The 21,078-nt window shown below is 34.6% G+C and overlaps 4 protein-coding genes across 6 annotated transcripts; 2 read left to right on the top strand and 2 right to left on the bottom strand.

Moving 5' to 3' along the window:
- Positions 1-23: 23 nt before the first annotated feature.
- Cerk (Ceramide kinase) lies at positions 24-3,638 on the bottom strand. Its single transcript, XM_081994146.1, has 9 exons — positions 3,349-3,638; positions 3,045-3,266; positions 2,313-2,522; positions 2,081-2,209; positions 1,791-2,021; positions 1,595-1,739; positions 1,382-1,540; positions 1,164-1,322; positions 24-1,109 (listed from the first exon to the last, which is right to left on the bottom strand). The coding sequence occupies exons 1-9, from the start codon at positions 3,461-3,463 to the stop codon at positions 1,028-1,030; spliced, it is 1,452 nt and encodes a 483-aa protein (XP_081850272.1). The 5' UTR covers positions 3,464-3,638; the 3' UTR covers positions 24-1,027.
- A 635-nt stretch (positions 3,639-4,273) lies between these two features.
- Positions 4,274-13,287, bottom strand: dop (microtubule-associated serine/threonine (MAST) protein kinase dop). 2 transcript variants are annotated; one of them, XM_081993655.1, is made up of 15 exons: positions 12,917-13,287; positions 12,381-12,463; positions 10,921-11,093; positions 10,768-10,864; positions 10,527-10,711; positions 9,440-10,468; positions 9,312-9,382; positions 8,713-8,940; positions 8,432-8,659; positions 8,095-8,378; positions 7,729-8,032; positions 7,399-7,625; positions 6,550-7,342; positions 6,165-6,494; positions 4,274-5,910 (listed from the first exon to the last, which is right to left on the bottom strand). In XM_081993655.1, the coding sequence occupies exons 1-15, from the start codon at positions 13,077-13,079 to the stop codon at positions 5,432-5,434; spliced, it is 4,674 nt and encodes a 1,557-aa protein (XP_081849781.1). In that variant the 5' UTR covers positions 13,080-13,287; the 3' UTR covers positions 4,274-5,431. The 2 variants fall into 2 exon arrangements, with proteins under 2 accessions (XP_081849781.1, XP_081849782.1); XM_081993656.1 differs by having other exon boundaries at positions 10,921-11,090.
- A 799-nt stretch (positions 13,288-14,086) lies between these two features.
- Positions 14,087-18,862, top strand: LOC145738696 (uncharacterized). Of its 2 annotated transcripts, none has more exons than XM_081993675.1 (6): positions 14,087-14,251; positions 15,169-15,310; positions 15,569-15,760; positions 17,169-17,944; positions 18,001-18,352; positions 18,492-18,862. In XM_081993675.1, exons 1-6 carry the CDS (start codon positions 14,230-14,232, stop codon positions 18,688-18,690), a joined length of 1,683 nt encoding a protein of 560 aa, XP_081849801.1. In that variant the 5' UTR covers positions 14,087-14,229; the 3' UTR covers positions 18,691-18,862. The 2 variants fall into 2 exon arrangements, with proteins under 2 accessions (XP_081849801.1, XP_081849800.1); XM_081993674.1 differs by having other exon boundaries at positions 14,091-14,251; positions 17,998-18,352.
- Positions 18,863-18,968: 106 nt separating this feature from the next.
- On the top strand, positions 18,969-21,066 carry HisCl1 (Histamine-gated chloride channel subunit 1). The gene is made up of 8 exons (XM_081993680.1): positions 18,969-19,136; positions 19,196-19,379; positions 19,435-19,661; positions 19,713-19,795; positions 19,846-19,980; positions 20,073-20,249; positions 20,297-20,502; positions 20,553-21,066. Exons 1-8 carry the CDS (start codon positions 19,120-19,122, stop codon positions 20,712-20,714), a joined length of 1,191 nt encoding a protein of 396 aa, XP_081849806.1. The 5' UTR covers positions 18,969-19,119; the 3' UTR covers positions 20,715-21,066.
- Positions 21,067-21,078: the final 12 nt, after the last annotated feature.

Raw genomic sequence — 21,078 nt, 5'->3', positions numbered from 1 at the left:
TTTGGGAATAAAAACACTAAATGTAATCAAATATAACAATGTTTATTTAATAACTGTTAAAACCTTACATTGCATAATTATGTAAAAATATGTTCAACAATGTTTCAATTAATACTTTATCACTTTCTGATTGTAAAGTCGTGCGGTTTGTCTAGAATACCATCTCTAAAACGGGATATTACATTTTGAAGCCTTACAGACGCTTGCTAAATAAAGTTGAGCCAAAAATTGCTGTTCACGAAAACAGAAACCAGAATAAAGAAAATCGGTTGACGGTTGCTTTCATCTTTTGTTATTGTGACAATGACACTAGTTCTTTACTTTAATAGAAGCACCATTAAACTTTAATACGGTTTTACACACTCCTAATTTGTTGTAGACAAGAAAAACCGCAGGAGAAATGGTACATAACGACCTCAGCCCTATAATTTTATGCAATACTTATTCTGTATAACTGTGACAGCAAAAAAACTTAATAAATAACATGTGAAAGCAGAGAATACTATGGCCATATAATTCCTTTTCAGCCCTTACAATTGTGTGAAAACCCATTCACCTTATATTTGAAAAAAACTTCTACAATCATACCTGCTTGAAATTCAACTGTATTTCTGAACAATACGTTTTAGGTGTAACTATAATCTGTCCTTTATTTGAAATGCTTATTGCACTGTGGTATTTAAGCAGAGATTAAACTAACCAGAGTTCTGATTGTAAGAAATTCTCATAATCACAACTACACTTAAGATTTCATTAAATGCACCAGTACAATTGGATACTACAGAAACTCCCAAGTTTTTTTCTTGTTAAGGTACTACACCATGTGTGACTATTCTAAAAATATTCACTACCTAACTCAGATCCCTACTTAAAAAGTTTACAACAACTTAGTAAAGGAATGCTCACTGTACTAAAAGTGAAATAAGTAATGTGAATCACATATAATCTCTGAGCAATTTCCGCATTAAATACTCCAAAATACTGTTACCTTGAACGTAAAAAAATACTTTCTCTAACCTGGCAATTGTCAAAAACCACAGCACTTTCGTTTATCATTTTGTACTTTAGTACTTCCCCGGCTAAAAATTGTGAGTAACTGGCATCTCACCCTGTAAAACCATACTTTACTGGGTCAAATAATTGTTTAAAATCGGAAAATTTACTTGGCACGAATATTGGTTTGATGCTGTACTTCTCCATCGCAATTCCACTTGCTGGCGGACCCATTTTCAGCCCTAAAACAAAACTCCCTAGCGCTAAAAGTCTCTACAAAAGGCAAGTCTTCCACAGAAGCATCTTGGCTTGATAACCGTAGTAGCAATCTGCATTAACAAAGAGAAATAGTTTAATTACAGGGTAAAGGATTCTGCAATATGCTCACCTCAAGTTGTTAATAACTGAAGTATGCCTAACCAAAACCAAATTAACTTTTCCATCTCCTAAGTGGCAATATGGTGCAATACCTTTAGGACTGCGCGTACAGGCGCAACTAATATTAGCCCCGCTGACCATAAAAAATTTACCTTGAACCGTTTCCCACCTGAAAATGTTTACTGAAACCTCACCCTAAATTCAAGAAAAAAAAAAAACATACTTGCAGGTGACTTTGTTGTTAGTTTCTTTAGCACTATCACAAATCTGGCAATTATTTTTGCAGTCTTCTTGCTCTGGTTCTTTCTTCTCTGTGTAAATTGCTATTTCTCCCTTATACCCCTTATTCATCATTAATTTTTTAAATCCTAAAATTCTATCATTATTGATCCACTAATTCAATTTAAAAATGATATTACCAGAATAATCATAACGATGGGGTCCCATCCACCTATACTGATCACTGTGGTAAGCCACATCTCCTAAATAACCATAACTTAAAACACTAGCATATAACCTTAAAAGGCTGTGCTCATCATATACTGACACTAAATCTAATCCTAAAGTATCACCAAAAATAATGTGAAGGACTGCAGTAGTGGGGTCTGTGGTGCCATGTAGGCAATATGCTATTGTATCTGTACTACCACCTAATTAATGAAAGGTTACTATTTTAGTATAAACTCTAAGTAGATGAAGTCTTTATTACCAGGTATAATCCCTATAGGTAATTTTGGCTTTGGCAAAGTTTGGTGAATGTCATTGGCATCAACATTTTTTAATCTACATTCACGAAGTACCAACCCATTGAATAACTCTGACACTGTGCCATCACCACCTGAAGATCATCATACAATATGTAGTTCAATTAGTTTTTAAAATATAGGACCAATACTCCAAAACAACAGTTTCAATTTAATTAGAACCCATAAATCACTCACCTACACAAGCCACTGAATCAAACATATCCAAATTATGAGTGATTAAAAAATCTTTAATTTGGTCCTTTCTCTGAGACACATTTACATTTACTTCCACCCCAGCAACAGCAAACAAGTTTTTGCCATATTTTTCATAAATTTGCATTGCATTTTGTTTTCCACCAAATGGATTTACAAATAGCAAAATGTGTTTTGGCCTTTTATAGAATTCTGAAAGAAAAGATCATCACATACAAAAACCACCAAATTTAGGTGGTGATGCACATGCATTGCATGCCCTAATTTTGAAATCTCAGCTTATCATCAGCTGTCAAAACAATATGACAACTGTTAAATTTCAAGTAGAAATAGAAATAAACCATAATTATCACTTTACACATAGGATGTCAAAAGAACATATTTTGTTTGCTCCAAACCAGTTTTCATTTCAAATTTATGAGGAAAGTCCACTACTAATTAGGATATTAAAAAAAAAATCCAAATCAACCTATTAATTAATTATACAGGCTGTACAGAACCTTGAACCCAACTAATAAGGTTAAAATTTGTTCAGGAAACTGTATGTATTATAGAGTTTTAACATGTCCAACACATAACACAAGTTTTCCAAGGTAACAGCGCAGACAAATAAGATTTTAAATGATATAATTACAATTATTTACACTTAAATGACTAACTGCATTGTGTGGTAAATATACCCCAATGACCAACATTATGATAAAATTTACTTACTTGACAAATGATTCTGCAAGGTTTTAACCCAAGATGCAACTTGCAATGATTCTGCATGCTTCAAGGTTAAAGTTTTGTACAACCACTTGTCTTCTATGGATTTCTCTGCATAATGTATGGTAAACTGGTTAGGGTCTATTTGGCGTTGTAGGGATGGGTGGCCCCCTTTTAGGTATTCATGTTGCACAGATATCACATTTTCTAGGGGGACTGAATGTTGATCTAAAATAGGTCCACTATTTTACTTGGAAGCAATCCATGACCTAAACAATAAATGTAAACTGGTTTGTGGTAGCACACTTACCCAACGGAGGCTTGTCATTATCCCAAACCAACAATCCTTTATGGAAAATGATTTTCACTTTCTTTTTGCCATTTAGGAATGTGCTGAGTAGCACTGAGTTGTTGTTATCGGACATGACTTAGAAATACATTCTTAATATTCTCCACTCTGTCGCGGACCTGATGCGGCTGCAAATTTACATTGTTCTTGTTTACTTGTGGAGAAACTCACCTTAAACTGGAAGGTTGTTTGCTAACGTCTGGGATTTCAGTTTAGAGGCCATTGCCTGCATCAACAACACAAGTCACAACATAATTGACGTCAAAAGTCAAAACATTTATTTTTTAGCCTTGCCTTGACAGGATTGAGCTGCATTGCCATGTTGCCGTATCTTTACTGTTGCTGTGGTTTAATTACTTTTTTAGACAGTAGATGTCCTTAGTGTTGTTTTTGAACGTTGAATGCCGTATTTACGCAAAGGTTAACAATGGTGGGTTTATATTCATTTAAGATTTATCATCTATGATTTTTAAGTGCCTTTATACTCATTTAAGAAGTAAAGAAACACATGTAAGATGTAACCAATTAGAGAACGTTTCAAACACACGTGATTACCATAGTTGACATTTGATAGCTTTGAACACATGCGCAATACGATTTTCACGTAAGAATCCTTACTTCTTAAATCTTAATTAAAATATAACCAATTTTCAAGGCCACTTCTTCTTACATGATACATGTTAAATGATATATGATACGTGAGTATAAACGGGAGCGCCATATCTTATGGGATAACCTCACTTTTAATTCCTTACTTCTACGTCTTAAATGAATATAAACCCACCATAAAGGATCGTCTACTAAAAAAAATTGGGACATTACATTACCTTGATAAAAATTCAGTGAAACCACACCACTAGTACCAAATACGTTAAAAAAAACACAATTATATTCAAATAATATTTATTCGACATAACGCATCATAACATTTTAAATACAAAATATCAGAATCACATTTTTTAGTTACGAAGAACGTTCATACAGAACAATCGATTTGAAGCGACCACTTTAGATAATTCAAATAATAATCTGTGACTGTCATTTTAAATACACAGTAGTGAGGTCAAACAGACCTTTATTCTGTTCGACCTCACTCCTATGTAGATAGGATGACAGGGCCACATTTACTTATATCTAATTTCAAATGATGATTAATTAAATTAAAGACTCACTGAATAATCCAAAATGGGTCATTTAAAACGAAGTGCACTGTATATGATTTTACTGTGTAGTTAAGTACACAAAAATATATTTGACAAAAGTGTATCTTATAAGAGAGATAGTAGCATATAAAGCCTGCAGCTAAGAAAAAAAAACAAAACGGCTTAAAGAACAAAATATTAAGTACCAAATACAGGGCGACAAATAAAATACGCAAAACAAAAAAAACTATAAATATGTTTGAATCCAATATACAAACACGAAACGAGATTCATGTCAATTTGGGGCGTAAAACTTCAAGAACTAGCTTCGATGTTTTACAAAAAAAAAAAACGTTTACTTCTGTCTTGCAAAAAAAAATATATCTTGCACAGGTAATCTCAGCGATTAAAAAAGTATTGCAAGCAAAACAGACTTAGAATGAAAATGAGATCGAATTATATAGTAAAAGGGTATTCTAGAATTTGCAACACAAGGGAATAACATAGAAATTCACAATAAGATATTGAAGTTCACAACAAAAACGGTAAAACAGCCTTTCTTATAGTGAACAAAAAACGCTTAAAATTTAAGAATTATTACACCTAACATCACATCAGAATTATTTATGTAAACTTACGCGCCGAGTATTAAAAACCATTGTAGTTTGATAAAATTCATTGAGCAGCCATGGTTTGAAACGTTGGAAAGGGTCAGAGCAAAGTTTTTATAGTTAACTGAAGCTATAGCTATGTGTAAGCAAAGCTATGTGTAATACCGGAAATTCAGTCTTCTTACTTACAAAGCAACCAAATCAAGCGGGAAGAAACAATACAATACATTTCTAAGCACACATTTTGTTAAAACAATAACCTTAGCCATTACTATTACAGGCAAAAAAGAATTATTTCTTGTATTTATTTTTATGCTCTTTTTCTTCGACTTTAGACGTCTTATTTTCTTTCGCTGACTTAGATTTTGCCTCGTTTGGTGCAACTTTTTCCTTTACTTTACTCTGCTTTTTGTCTTTAGCTTCTGGCGGCAACTGTGCAGGGGGATTCTCCTTTTTATCATTCTTGGAAGTGTCTACTTCCGTTTTTTCAACCTTCACCTCAACTGCTTTCAAAACCACTTTTTTTTCTTGGCTTTCCGCTTCGCATTTAACGGCTTCTGCGTTAGCCTTTCTATTAACTACTTCTGGTTTTTGAGATTTTTTCTCAAGAGAAGCATCTACGGCGGTTTCCGACAAATCATTGACGGATTTTTCTTTAACTTCCTGACCACCTGTCGGTGAATCTTTCTCTTCAGCGATTCGAGGTAAAAACTCTCCTGGTCCGGATAAAGTAAGTGAGAGACGGTTTTCTGCTGTTGAAGTTGCTGAAACTTTAAGATATTTATGTCAGTTATTTAGTAAGCTTAAAAAATAAAAATACTGCTATATTTGAGGTTTTACATTTAAACCTTAATTAGGACTAACAAGTGTAAAAACATAAATTTGTTCTAATGAGGCTGATCTGAGAATAAAACCAATATGCTTTATTGCAAAAACCCGTTTTTACTATCCGGAATTTTGTGCATTGGAATTCTTAAGGTATAAACGTCATAATCAAAAGGTCTCTTAATAAAAATGCACTTACCCGGCTCACTAGATTGAATACCTCCATCCCCTTCCCCTTCCTTCTCTTTATCACCCATAGAACCAGGTCTCCAAACAACAGTAGAGTTGCCTGGTCTCGTTTGAGATTTGACCGCAGGGGTTGCTGTACCTGAAGAGCATAAAGGGGAAATTGAGCACTTCGTTTCGGCGCTTCTAGGATGTAACCTATCAGGAGATAGAGCCCTTCTTAATAAGGGAGACCCAGGTTCTGAGCCTTTAGGTCTAGCAAAACTTTTCTTAGATTGTGCTGTGACTGTAATGGGGGCCGATCCAGCGCTGGGACTATATGACTGCGTAGTGTTGGAACTGCCTGTAAGTCAACAGAAAGTTGACACTGTGATATAAAAGAAGAAAATGTCACTTACCTGGTTGGTGACCAATAGGAAACGCTAAAGGACTCGGCGACCTTGTAGGAGAAGCTGGTAGCGGTGAAGGAGAAGGTGTACGTGCCAGTGGAGATAAGGGAATATGCCCAACTGATTTCCGTCTATTTGGTACAGTTGAAGAAGGACCGCTAGCATGTAAAGTTTTGGCACACCCTGTAGAATGCAATTTATGCTTTAATCCGTGTAAAGTTGAGGGCCTTTGATAATGTTGCTTGTTGTTTCTGCTACTCGCGGTTGTAGTCGGAGAAGGTGTACCGGAAGAGGTGGAAACAGGAGTGGAATTTCCAGAGTGTTGATTTAACGAATCTGAAGGTGACAGGCTTGTTCTGTTTGCCGTTATACTTCTTACTGTGTTTGTAGATAAGCTGCTGTCACTCCGAGGAAATGATTGAAAACTTCTGCTTGGTGTAACATTAACTGGAGACTGTATGTTCGCAGCTATCTGTTGCATTTCCACACTGGCTCTCTTAGAGCTAATTCTGCGAAATAAAGAGGTTTTCCTGCGTTTATCGCTGTCTCTTTTTTGTTTCTTCTGGCGGTTCAAACTACGTTTTGCTAATTTGCTTTGCCCAGGTTCTCGCTTTCTTCCTCCAGTTTTAATAGACGTCTGTTCCAAAGGTGTAGCCCGCAAACTCACATGCTCAGCCCCTCCTAACAGTAACTGCAAAACTTGAGTGTGGTACAGACCTTGTACAGCCTCTCCATTAATGTGAGTTATCAAATCGGCTGGTCTAAGACCAGCTTCAAATGCCGGACTTCCTTCATCCACTGCCTGAAATAATTTACATAATAACTATAACATTAAATACAAAAGAAAACTGGACATACCATAACTAAGTGATGCATGGTATAGATATCTGTGTCACCATAATATACTCTAATAGTATGGACGGTAAAGCCAAATCCTTTAGGTCCACGGCGGATTATTATGGGCGGCTTTAAACTAGTTACCAACGGAGACAATTCCCGACATGGAGACGTGTCTCTAGAACTAGCGGTACTGGATCCACCTCCACTTGGAGAATGAACACTGCATGGTGGAGCTTGAAATTCATCTAAAATCATACAACTCACTTTCAAAAAGTAAAAATCACATAACACTACGTTAAATGCTAATATATTTTAGTACAAAATTGTAATTCAACATTGAACACATACCAGATGGAATCATTAAAGACAAGCCAGATGCCGACGCGCTTTTCACCACAGATCGAGATTTGTGTTTAACAGGCTGATTGGGAATTTGTACTCTTCTCAATGGAGATAACTCCCGATTTTCTGAAGAGGAGTTACCAGCGTCTAGGCTACTGTGTTCATCCTCTACAGAAATGGAGAATTTTGGTAAAATATCTCGTCCATGTGCGCCTTTTCGTCTTCTGTGGATTTGCGGAGAAACATCGTCACTGTCTGTTTGAGACGACTCTGGTGTGGTTATAGTGCAAAGTGAAAGGTCCAAAGAGATCTGAAAGTCAAATTTAACGGAGTAATTATATAAGTATAATTTTTTTCCAAAGCTTGGCTAACCTTTCTTGAGTCAACAGATTTCGGAACTGCCCCAGTTTCCTGAAGCACGTTAACCGGAGTTTTTAATTTTAATTTTGAATCACTGACAAGAGGTTCAGATGACGAAACCTCAGCTGTAGCCAAAGAACTGGATTTGATGCTACTTAAATCTGAAGTTAAACTCAATTTTGAACCATGTGTTTTGCGATATTGAGGCGAGCAAGAAGAAAAAAGTCCGAATACTGGTGAATCGTCAGTATCGTCTGTATCGTCTTCAATTTCGTGACTATATCGGTCCATGCGGCCTGAAAGTTGTTCAACTCAGATTATATCCTCATAACTAACTCAAAAAACATACTGTCAAAATAACTAGTATCCTCATCATGTTCTAGTTGTGGTACAAACTCAGCTTTCTGTCTCAACAAAGAATTCCAGTCAAGCCCCTGGAAATACACATGCTCTTTTACTTCATGAGCGCCTCCACTTCCTAGACGATAACTGGGGGAATGCTGCAGCAAAGCTGTAATTAGGTCCTTTGCCTCCTCTTGAATTGACCAATCCTCATTTTCTGGCCATTCTATGTCATCTAAACCATTGAACAATTACAAAACTTATCATGACAAATAGGATGTGTAGTACCTTGAACAGTATGAGCAAATAATTCCTCAGGAGTGTCTCCAAAAAAAGGCACACAACCAATAAGGAACTCATAAAGAATAATCCCCATCGACCACCAATCTACAGGTTTACCGTAGCCCTGTCTCAAAATTACCTCGGGGGCGATGTATTCAGGAGTACCAAACACCTGCTTATCAGAAAACTGGTGAGCTTCGGAATCTATATAACCTTCATACAGGTTCGTGGCCACTAAAACGCAAAAAAAATATCTTTTCAGCGAATCTTAAAAAATATGCTTGAGTGTAAGTTGATGGGCTGGAAGTAGTAAAATATACAAAACTAAACGGTAAACATTAATTAAATAAAAACAAAACCGTTGCAACTAGTTCCTATAACCTTGTGTAACCGCAATAACGTTAATCTTGTTAAAATTGGTTGCAGAACAAAAGTTTACATTAACTTTATTATTATTTACTGCAAATAGAGGTAGAAATTTTTATACTCCTAGCAAACTGAAATGTAAAAGTGTGGGAAGATTTCTGTACTTTGGTCTTTAGCAAACATGCAGTTACACTTAGTAGCCAAACAGGAAAATATTAGGGATAAAAAAATGTACTCACGTGACATTAGGCCCATTTTACTAAGACCAAAGTCCGTCAGTTTAATATGCCCAAGAGCAGTTATCAGCAAGCTGAAATAAAACCATAAATAGACATATTGGACTCGAAAAAAAAAACAATTAACATACTTGTCTGGTTTCAAGTCCCTGTGAACAATTCCATAAGAATGCAAATACTCGACGGCTAAAACCGTCTCCGCAAAATAAAATCTAGCCATATCAGGTGGTAAGGGGCCGATATTTTTTAGCAGGCTAGCACAATCACCCCCTTCCACATACTCCATAACTAGACATAGATGTTTCTTAGTCTCAAAACTGCAATACATACTAACTACAAAAGGATTGTCTGCAAAACTCAGGATATCCCTTTCGGCGAATACTTGTTCCACTTGGTTTCTTAGCATAAGATTGTTTTTGTTGATTTTCTTCATCGCAAACCTCTGTCTAGTTTGTTTGTGCTTGACTAAATACACTGCGCCATAGGCTCCATTAGAAATTAGTTTAACTACTTCGAAATCCTGCTCATTCGGATTGTTAAGGTTTTTCTTTACTGTGGGCGTCGACGTGGGCATACAAAGAGAAGATCGAGCAGAATTTGCAGACCAGTTGCAATTTTTTAATTCCTGCTGCAATTCAGCTATAGGATCTCTGTTTAAGCCTAATTTCTGGATTATATACTGAGGAATGTCGGCTTTGAGACCTTGAAGACCCTTTACTTGTCCTTCTGCAGCTTCCAAGAAATGGTAAAATTCTTCAGGGTCAAACTCAAGACACTCTAGAAGGCGAGCTGGCCTTGAGATTATTAAAAGTAGTTTTTTAATAAATCCTGTAACCATGGCAGCAGCGTCTTCAGACTTCTCTTTCGTCTCTGTAAGCAATCTTTCCAAATTCTCGGACATTTCGTAAAAATAGCGACTAGTGATTAATTTGTTTTGAGACTTGTGTAAACAGTCTCTAGCCATTTCAAGGACCTGATGATGGACAAATCGAACAATTGGCAAATAATCACATTCTTCTCCAAAATCGAATATTTTGTTTTCTTCTATGTAATTGTTTAAACGTTCTTCCATTTGTTGGGTCGCTTTGGGAAACCTTTCTTTATAAAGGACATTCATCATACAAATTTCGTTGTCGATTACAGGCGACCTACTTGGACTACTGATAAAACAAAGGTAATCATCAGTAAATGAAAAATATAAACTATAAATAATTTTACCTAAGACTTCTAGACCTAGGTCTGTGTAATGGAGACTTATGATTTACACAGCTATCATCGTAACTACTACCGGGCAAAGACGGATTACTTTCATTACTAGAAAAATGATGGGTTAACATTTTAATGTCTTCTGATGTGGGGATATGTGGTAACTGGTGGAGCCTTTCTTGACTAGAACATTTGGACTAAAAAATTACCAAACTGCAAAACTGTTCGAATATAATTAAAATACGAAACTGACCGACATATTTGAACTGCCTGGGGTTGTACCATAACCAGAGGATGGCAAGGATGCCACTGACCACCTCCTTCCATCTCCCCGATAACCGGGAACAATTCTAAAATTAACTCCCTAATCACTTACCCAGTCCAACTAAAAGGAAAAAAGTCTTACCTTTTAATTGGCGCAAATGTAAAATTGATGAAACTCTGATGAGTCCTTGGACTATCTATAGGACTAGCGCATATTGGAGAATGAGATCGTGGTAAAATAGGGGAGGTATTTGCAACAAGGCTTAACCGATTTATTGCAGGCCTGCTGTTACGTCTATTGATACTTATATCCTTCTGAAATAAATATCAATTTATGATGTTATGAGTCTGTTCAGCGACTTAATGACAATCCCTCCTGATGACTAAATGAGATGTTGATTGATTGTCAAAATGATTATAACTTTAGGATATACCTGCCTAACTAAAATAAATTATATATTACGCTGGTATTGTACTTCTATAGCAAACACTTAAACTTGGTTGTAAAATATAAAAAAAAAGTTTTCAAGTCTTTGGCGTGAGCATTGATGTTTGCAATGGTTTTCTTTTCATACCGTTGATTTCTTATGAAATGATTATATCTGTAAATTCACGTTTTGTCAGAACCACTACTCGATTGCACATTGGACTTAAAAATCGTTTTTTAAAGCTTTCATCTTTATTTACACCGTTCAGGCTTTTTCTTTGCACAGTAGATTTCGAAATGCCTAAAGCATCTGAAACCCTCTTTAAAATGTGACAATAGTCAACAAAAAGCACATTATTACTTACACTGAAAACAGCATTTAGTGTTAATAATGTTTTTTCAGACACTTTTTCCTTCTGGACTTGTTCATCTAGGAAAACTCAAAATTGATAAAAATGTCAAAATAGCCTGACATTAATTGAACTGTCAAACGGACAATAGCTAATAATATGATGTAGTAAAACTTGTAAATTTAATGAAATGAGATAAGGGATGTGAGGCAACAGTCAGAAGTCACTGAACAGAGTAAACAAGATGTAACTTTTAATCAATAATTTTAATTTTTATCACTGTATGAAATCAACTATCAAGACTAAAACAAGAATATTTCAATAAACAGTAAATACTATAAATCCTATGTAGATATAAACATAAACAATTCAGAAGTACTAATCTGCTAAACAATCACACACTAGACAAGGAAAAAGTTTTGGAGATTATTTAATCACAACTGTTAATTAGTTGAATATTCAAAATACCATTTGTAAAAGTTAGAAATTTGGAATTAACTACTTCTTTCTCTTTAACATTTTTTCTCCCCAAATGCTTTTTAATATTAAGACAAGAGAATTTCAAAGTTAAAACTTAAAGACTAACTACAAATTAATTCAGATTCAGACAGTGTACATGTGTACAACTTAAAGTTTTAAGTAAATTGTTACACATGGAAGAATCTTTAATCATTCAAAAAAATTATCAAATGGTTATTGTACCTATTAGTCATAATTTCTACCCTTCTTCACCATTTTAGATAAACAAATTTATCTGACTCTGATAAGCAAAGTCAACATTATCAACCCATGGAAGTATATAAATAAATAATAACATAAACTTACCATACTGCCAGAAAGAGAAGGTGCAGACTTTCCTAAGACAGAGTTATGGAACTTCAGCAAATTTGAGGGGGCATTTTGTAAATCTGTAATACAAACCAGGTTTTTGTAGTGTAGGAAACGTGATATAAATTAACACAATATGACAATTGGTTCAATAGCAAAGGAAGAAATCCTAGTAGAAACTGGTTATTGTAAAAACTAATATGCAATAAAAATTTATTTGTCACTTTTTGTTAATTAAGCAGGAAATTTAATGCAGAACTGCTTAACAAGAAATCCAGCATGACTCAACACCTGAACACCACCAAACAGTTGAGTAATTAACTTTTAGGCAATCAAGCTTTAAGAAATAATCAATCCACTAACAGCAATAATTATGAAATTTGAATATGACACTTTGATTTTATTATATACAGACTGGTGTATAAATAAGGTCTTAATGTAAAGTCAAGGGAAAGCTGCTCTTGTGGCATGATGACTAGATATAGATGTTTTAGGGGACACTTGTAGAAAGAGAAATGCATCTAATTAGGTACCTGTGTGATGTCGCACGGGAACAAGAGCTGTCTCTTGGACAGGCCCCACACTGCATCTTTGCTTCTGTTCTAAATAAGCCCTAGGTTCATCAAACACCAAAATCCTTGCAGAATTTGAGCGAGACCGAGATTTAGCCCCGTTGTTTTCAGTGTTGTCCTCCATCTATTGTCTCACGTCTTAGCAATCACACTCGTACTGGCTAGATTTACGCCTCATTTACCTAGCCCGCACGTTAAATTTTGCTAATTTACTAATTGAATTGAACTTTTTTGATACACAACACTTATTTACTGCCATTATTGTTAATTATTTTGATGATATTACTCACTCCAATGAAACCAAACGGATGACAGATACCCTAAACATACGAAGAGTGACAGGTCAACAGATGGTTACGAGGATTGGTCCATTCTGCCACGTGATATGCTTCAAGCGGTATAGTATAGTTGGTTGCCTACAACGCTAGTGCGTTCCGTTTTAAAGATATCAATTTTGAATCCCCGCCTAAAATTTGAAAGTTTAAATTTATTTTAATAGAATTACAATAATTCATACACGTTGTGAATTAGAAGGGATTTAATTGATTGACTTACTACTTAAGTGATTTAAAAAATATGCTCTTTCTGTGACATATAAACCGGGAACTTTGTTGAGAACAGTAATGTAATACATAATAATAAAATTAAAATTTTTAAAATGTTTATAGTGAGTTTTTAGTAGAAGGTTAAGTAATTGACGTTAAAAAGAAGAATTTGATTGGCGGGAGTTGTCAAATGGAGTACTGTAAATAGCTGTAATCATATAATATATTTTTATTAATTTTTTAATATTAGTAAGTAGTAAATTAATTAAGTATTGAAACAAATTGTAATAAATTGTTATTTAAATACTTGTCAACAAAGTTTCAGGCAAATAAAATTATAATGAAGAATTTGTATGCAACCCTCTGCTAGTCCATCAAAATCGCAATATATAAGCTATTAAAATACAGGTTTCACTATAAGTCTATTTTGTACTTTATGTGTATATTTACTACTTTTTACTCTTACGTTTCTTTTCACTTAAAATTCAACTGATAAGAGAGTATAAAAAAAATCATATTAACGTTTTAAAACGTTGTTGTAGGAGGCTGAAAGACCCAAAACACAGAAAAGCTGCGCTCATAATGAGATAGCTCGCATATTCTCTTCGGCATGTATGAATTCGCTGCAAATAATCCTTTCTCCTATAAAAGTTAAGCTATATAAATACTAACACAGCTTGAAAATGCGGCAGTTCGTTTCTTAACCATAATATTGTTCGCCCCGTCAAGATGCATATTGCACTTTCGCTAGGTAATCGAGATTTTCTGTGAACTAGTGCGATTTTTCACTTTGCCGAAATTTTGGTGTTATTTTTTGAGTGAAGTTTTATTTTGAAAAATTGTGTTTAAAAAAATTTGTTAAGTTAGGACCGGTAACAAAAAAATAGATTTAAAAAGTTGAAAGTTTTACTACAATTAAAATCAAAGTGTTTTGAAAAATGTTGATTATGTCACGGTTTTTTCTTTCAGTTTCTTTTGGGATTACGTTCGTTATGTTACGTTGAGTTTCTCGCAAAAAATGGATCACAATGGACAATTCATTTGAAATATACTGGTGTAATGTAACATATTTTTTAAATTCAGTTATTTAAAAAATTTACTTTAATTAAATTATAATTTTAACAAAAATGTGACTTAAAGATTTTTAAATTCTCATAATCAACTTAACTTAATACGTCTCTATGACCGTTCGCTTATCATTTACATCATTTGGTCCTAACACGATTTAATTGGTACTTTAAAGATCTTATTAATAATTATTAATAGACCATCTAAGTGAGAAACAAGATTAATTACGCAATCATAACTGATGGTACCACTAAGAAGATAATTTACTTGAATCAGTTTGAAAGAGAAAATTTGTTGTTACAATTACACTTTCACATTAAACTAAAATCGATCTCTTTTAAATGCGGTGTGGGCGTTTTGATCAATTGTTAAAGGGAAGTCTTGGTTTATTTTGCTTGTACTTTGATTAATAAAGATTGCAAATTTGTAAATGGATTTTTAGATCGAAATGTAACTTTGCTTAAAATTTAATAACTCCGAAATTAAGCGGAGCGTAAAACACAGCTGGTACTTTCTAGCAAAAACAGATTTTGTTGCTCAATAGACAATACTAACTCTTTTTGGGTTCTATAATCTATTTAACATTTTTTTAAATTCCAGTTGGTATCATATTTTTGGGAATGCAGTGTTATTCTCGAGGTATACCATCAGAGAACGATAGGCAGTATCGCGTAGAAACTTTTTACCAACCTAATGAGAGGCGCAATTTGAAGCAGGAAAGAGTACTGCAACAAGTACCAAGGTAAGTGGAGCAATAGGTGAATGGAGACAATTAACACGAACAAGAACTTTATCTTGTTCTTTTTGCAGTTGCAATCTATGAGATGGCTCAACAATCGATAGGGTTACTAACAACTAATAAAACTGAATAGCCATAAATAACTATGATTGAATACTCTATAGTGTTACCATACAATTAGCGCACACATTGACCTTTTCTGGTTGCAGCAAATTATTCTGACATTACTGTTAATTACACCTTTGTTTCTTGTGGTTCTAGGGCAACAAACCAACACCAAGAAACGAACCAACCTCAGCAGACCCAGTATGAGGCTGTCTATGTTAAAAATGCCGCTCCTTCCAGACCTAAAAGAGGAAAGAGATTACCTAAGATTGAGCAATACTTGAAGGAAGTCACGCCAACTACAAAAACCGCATTTAACCCGATAATCTTCAAAGCAGAGTCACAATTGTAAGTTGATTTTTTTATTCAGTGTGATGAGGATGAATAATTTAAATTCTGTAACAGAAATCGCACTGCAACTAATTTACAATTGATTGCATTTTCTAGTGTCAACTAACTTGTTCAGTCAGGCTTGAACTTGCAATGAGGTGTAATATCCTCTAAAATGCACTTTTTTACATTCTTGTATGATATAATGCTGGAAATAAGTATATGATGACAGAAAAGAATGATGGTAGGAGGAAATATTTGTTTTGGTAATAAACATTTTTTTGAACCATTTCAAATCAGTTTTGCGCCTATATGTAGCCAATCAAATGAAAATTACATTAATTTCAATTTATACAATTACAACATATTTTACGAAATACACTTGGTTTTTCTGTCTATTTTAACAAAATTTTGATTATACTACATGAAGTCAAGAAGGTGATACGTTTCCATTTTATTAACAAACAGTAAAACACTGCAAATTTGATAATGTAAATTCAAAGTGTGCCTTTAACTTGTGTTTCAATTGCACTCAAGGCATACAGTACAAGACACAAGAAGAAATTCGTAAAATATATCTGTTACAATGGTACTCTAACCGAAAAATCGGCCTAATTTTATGGTAGTCGAGGTTTTCAATTTAAATAATCCAGGTAAAAACGTGATTTTACGAAATTTTATTTCGCCATTAAGTAGTGTAAGTGAGCCAGTTTTTTAATCACAATAAACTATAGTCATAAATATGTACGTATATAATAACACAATAAAATAAAATAAAACAATGACAACCGAGTGTAGGCCAGCGTTTAATCGTATAAAAATACAGGAAGGTTCCCAAGAATCAAATTTCACCGTTTCTTCGTACAAGAACGTGGTTTAGTGATAATTAAAAGAAATAACACGAAAAAGCATTGTGCTTCGGACTCAATGGGCAAGTTTTAGTTTTATATTACTTGTTATTAGTTACAGTACATGCATCACTAATTGTCTCGAATGTGGCGCTGGCGATTGTTCACAATTAAATTGGCGACATTTTTATTTTTCATTTACGTAACATTAATGCTTTGCCGATGCAAAAAAAATCCGCTTTTACTATTATTTAAAATTAACAAAAACAATAGACGACTCGCGGACAATTAAATCAAAAACAGGAATTTTAAGAATCTACATTTCGCATAATTTCCGAGGAATTATAAATTATGAAATTCAACACCCAAACAAATTCAATGTAGTTATGGTTTCGGTCTCTGCTTAAATTCAACCGCACATTTTTCTGCCCAATTAACTTTTTGCTCTGATAAAAGTAATATGAACATGATTCGCTAAGACAATAGCAAGTGCACTACTGCAATAATTAAGCGAGAAACCTCCGGGAAAGAATTGTTACAACACTTTATCATAATATTATTTAATGTTTCGTTTTAAGGTTACCTTTATATGAGCAATACGTCAGGGAATCCTCTAAGCCAGTTCCAATAGCTCAGAACATTTTAGCTATTCAAAACGCCATACTTGCTAGAGAAAATGCTATATATGAAAGGCAAAGAGCTGATCAATTGCAAAGGCAAATAGGTGAAAAACCACATTCAGAACCTATAGAAAACTACGAATTATCCAAACCTGATGTAGAAACAATCTACTACCCTAACAACAATCAACAATATAATGACGAAGCTGAAGAAGAAGATGAACCTGAAGAAAAACAGGCTGAACCACAATACGAACAACAGCAGGAGGATGATGATGAAGAAGAGGAGGAAGAAAAGGCTCCACCACCAATCCAAAAGTCTAAAGAACCTAGTCCAGACAGGGAAATAGTATACTACCACAATGTAGAGTATGAAAGAGAAACTGGATCCAAACACCTCAAATCCACTACATCTAAAAAACAACCACCTAAAGAAGCTCCAGCTCAAGAAGAGGAAGAAGAAGACGATGAAGAAAGTGATACTCCTAACGACGAGGAAAATGGTACTCCCAACGAAGAAGAAAATGATAGTCCTAACGAAGAAGAAAACGACTACAATCAAAAAGAAGAGTACAACCCACAATCTGACAGAGAAGAATACGAAGATAAAGAACCTTCCCCACCCAAGTACCAAGCCAAACTGTCTGGAACCCCCAAACTCATTCTACCAACTGAAGCTGGACTTGGCCACCTGTACGAACCAGTCACACCCAATTCCCCAGTTTATCCTAAAGGTACCATTTAAATCACTATAAAACCACACCAAATTTAACCTTTATATACACAGCAGGACAATCACCGAAAAAACCCAAGGAACAAATTTACGTTTCTGACGTAAAGTACGAAAAAAATGTGGTCTACAAACCAGGACAGCCGAAAGAAGAAGTCAGCTATTACGTGGACCCTAGTGCAGTTCAGTACCACTTAGAAGAAGCCGGAACCAACAACTACATAATAGACCAAAACAATGTGCACCGTCCTCAAGTACAGCAATACCCCACGGAACAAAACTACCAGAAGTACAGCACGAATGTGGCTCAGTACCATGATGTACCTTCGGCTAAATCTAGCAAACCTAGAGGAAGAGTGGTAACCCATTATGTTTTGATTCCACAACCAGTAGCGGCAAATAACCAAGAAAGGTATAGTAATTTTAATGAATTTCAGGACCCAAATCTGTAAAATTACATTTCAGTAAAGTTGTATGTTTTTTCAGTATTTTTATGTATTACAGTTTTGTGTTTAAGGAGATATTCTTTCCTACATTTTTTTTAAACCTAGCTATCAACCTCAACAATATGTACAACCTCATCCGCCTCAACAACAGCAAAAAGGTCCATCTCAGGAGCGTTCATCATACTTAGGACCATCTGACGAAGACTACAGACAATCTGAGCTAAAACAAAAATTGGGAAGAAATTCCAGTTTGAGGATTTTGAAAACTGGAAAACCAGTTGTTTTTATAGGCCATGAAGAGTAACTTTTCCGGTTGCATAGTTAATTTAGAAGCGCGTTGGTTATCTGTTTTATTATTACGTTTATTTTCTTGATCTTTTTTTTTATATTTATTATTTAAGCGCGTTTGTGATTCGTCTGCGATCCTTAAGAAAAGTTACCTAATTTTTTAATAAACGGTTTTTACGTTTGTATGACATTTGTGTTTTATTTAGTGATAATAAGATGAAGGAATAGCGAAGGTCAAGAACGGTTGGCCTAGTTTACATTTATTTGCAACCCGTTAAATCACTAACACACACCTTCAGTGTGGCATAATCAGATTAAAAGTAATGCAATTAATTTCTAGTTTAGTTTCTACAGTCATTTAGATAGGGCTATATTAACCGCGTAATGTGCTTAGATGTGAGATTAAACGTTTTTTTTCGTTTTGTATACCTGTATTTCTGGAATAATGGCCACTCATTCAGGGTAAGCTTGTTTTTCAAATTTAGTCATGTAACCAAAAATCAATAACAAACTATTTACAGTAATCACCATTACAATAGTAGCAGGGAATATATAGATGAGTCGAGTTTATCCCTAAGGGATATTCTCCCCTTAAGGCCTAAACATTACGACAAAAACCGAGCACCCAAATTTCATGGCCAACCCACTATAGTATATTTTCATGTGACGGTTCTATCACTAGACTCTATAAATGAAGAATCAATGGTATATAATTTATATCATTGCATAACATAAACTAAAAGAAAAATCATTTAAACAGACTTATGTGACCGACATCTTCCTAGCACAAAGCTGGAGAGATCCTCGACTTCGTCTCCCTGAAAACATGAGTGAGGAATACAGGATTTTGGATGTGGAGTGGCTTCACAGTATTTGGAGACCTGACTGCTTCTTTAAAAACGCGAAAAGTGTGACTTTTCATGAAATGACTATCCCTAACCATTACCTTTGGTTGTATCATGATAAAACCTTACTCTACATGTCCAAGTAGGTTTCAGAGTTGACTCAAAATTTTTAACTGTTTTCATAACTTTGCAGGCTAACGTTAGTTTTATCATGTGCCATGAAGTTCGAAACTTACCCTCATGACACTCAAGTTTGCTCTATGATGATTGAAAGTTGTGAGTCACTTTTAGTTGATTCTACAGTTTTGCTTATGTAGTAAATACAGTGTCCCATACAGATCATGATTTGGTGTTTATTTGGAATATGACTGATCCTCTGGTGGTCAACCCAGATATAGAGCTGCCTCAATTAGATATATCCAATAATTACACTACTGATTGTACCATAGAGTACTCAACTGGTTGGTATATTGTTTAGATTGGTTTCAAATTATATTTTTTTAACATGAGGTTTAACTACGCCAATATGTCTACATAGCAGTATAACTTCTAGGTAACTTCACCTGTCTTGCTGTAGTATTCAACTTAAAACGAAGACTAGGTTACCATTTGTTCCATACTTACATCCCATCAGCCTTAATAGTAGTAATGTCATGGATCTCTTTCTGGATTAAACCAGAAGCCATACCAGCAAGAGTCACTTTAGGAGTCACCTCTCTTCTCACTTTAGGTATTGTTCAACTAGTGATGTAAATTTATCACCAACTTACTTTGTAGCAACTCAAAATACTCAATCACAGCAATCCTTACCTCCTGTATCGTACGTCAAAGCTATTGATGTGTGGATGTCCAGTTGCTCAGTTTTTGTGTTTATGTCCCTTATGGAGTTTGCTGTCGTGAATAGCTTTATGGGTCCTGTGGCGACTAAAGCCATGAAAGGATATTCTGATGAAGATCTTCATTCTGATATCAATGATTACAGAGTAAGTTTACTTGAGGTAAAGCAAACTTGTTTACGTTAAGGATATTTTAGGGTATGGAAAGACCTAGGTACAGCAGTGTTATTAGTCAGCCTCAATACCCCACTTTCTGTAATGGGAAAAGCATAGCGTTGTGCATTGATCAGTTTTCCAGGTTTTTCTTTCCGTTTTCTTTTCTAATCTTAAACATAACTTATTGGTCAACGTTTCTCTGACAGAGTGAATTTATACTGAGCTAAGCACAATAATTTACGTTTTAGTTTGAGTGTTACACATAGTTATTTGAGTTATTAATTCTTTATTAAAATGGGCTAGTGAATTATATGGTAGTCATGTAGTAAGCTACATTGTATTGTATACAGAATGTTAAAAAAATAGGTAAAAACATATTTTTAAGTAGCACTGTAGAAATATTGCTTTTTGAAGCCATATTAATACTGGAAATATTCACTATAACTAAGTTCTGGAGAACATTGTTTAATTTTAAATATATGAACCTAAGTGAGCATTATTGTATTATATTACTGTCATAATAATTAGAGACTGTATAAAAGGGGTTTAAGTAAGTATTTTGAGTTT

Source organism: Ips typographus, linkage group LG16 (genome assembly GCF_016097725.1).
Source record: "Ips typographus isolate SLU linkage group LG16, UJ_Ityp_2.0, whole genome shotgun sequence".
In the NCBI taxonomy this organism is placed as follows: Eukaryota; Metazoa; Arthropoda; class Insecta; order Coleoptera; family Curculionidae; genus Ips; species Ips typographus.
This window is presented reverse-complemented; position numbering and strand designations above follow the sequence as displayed.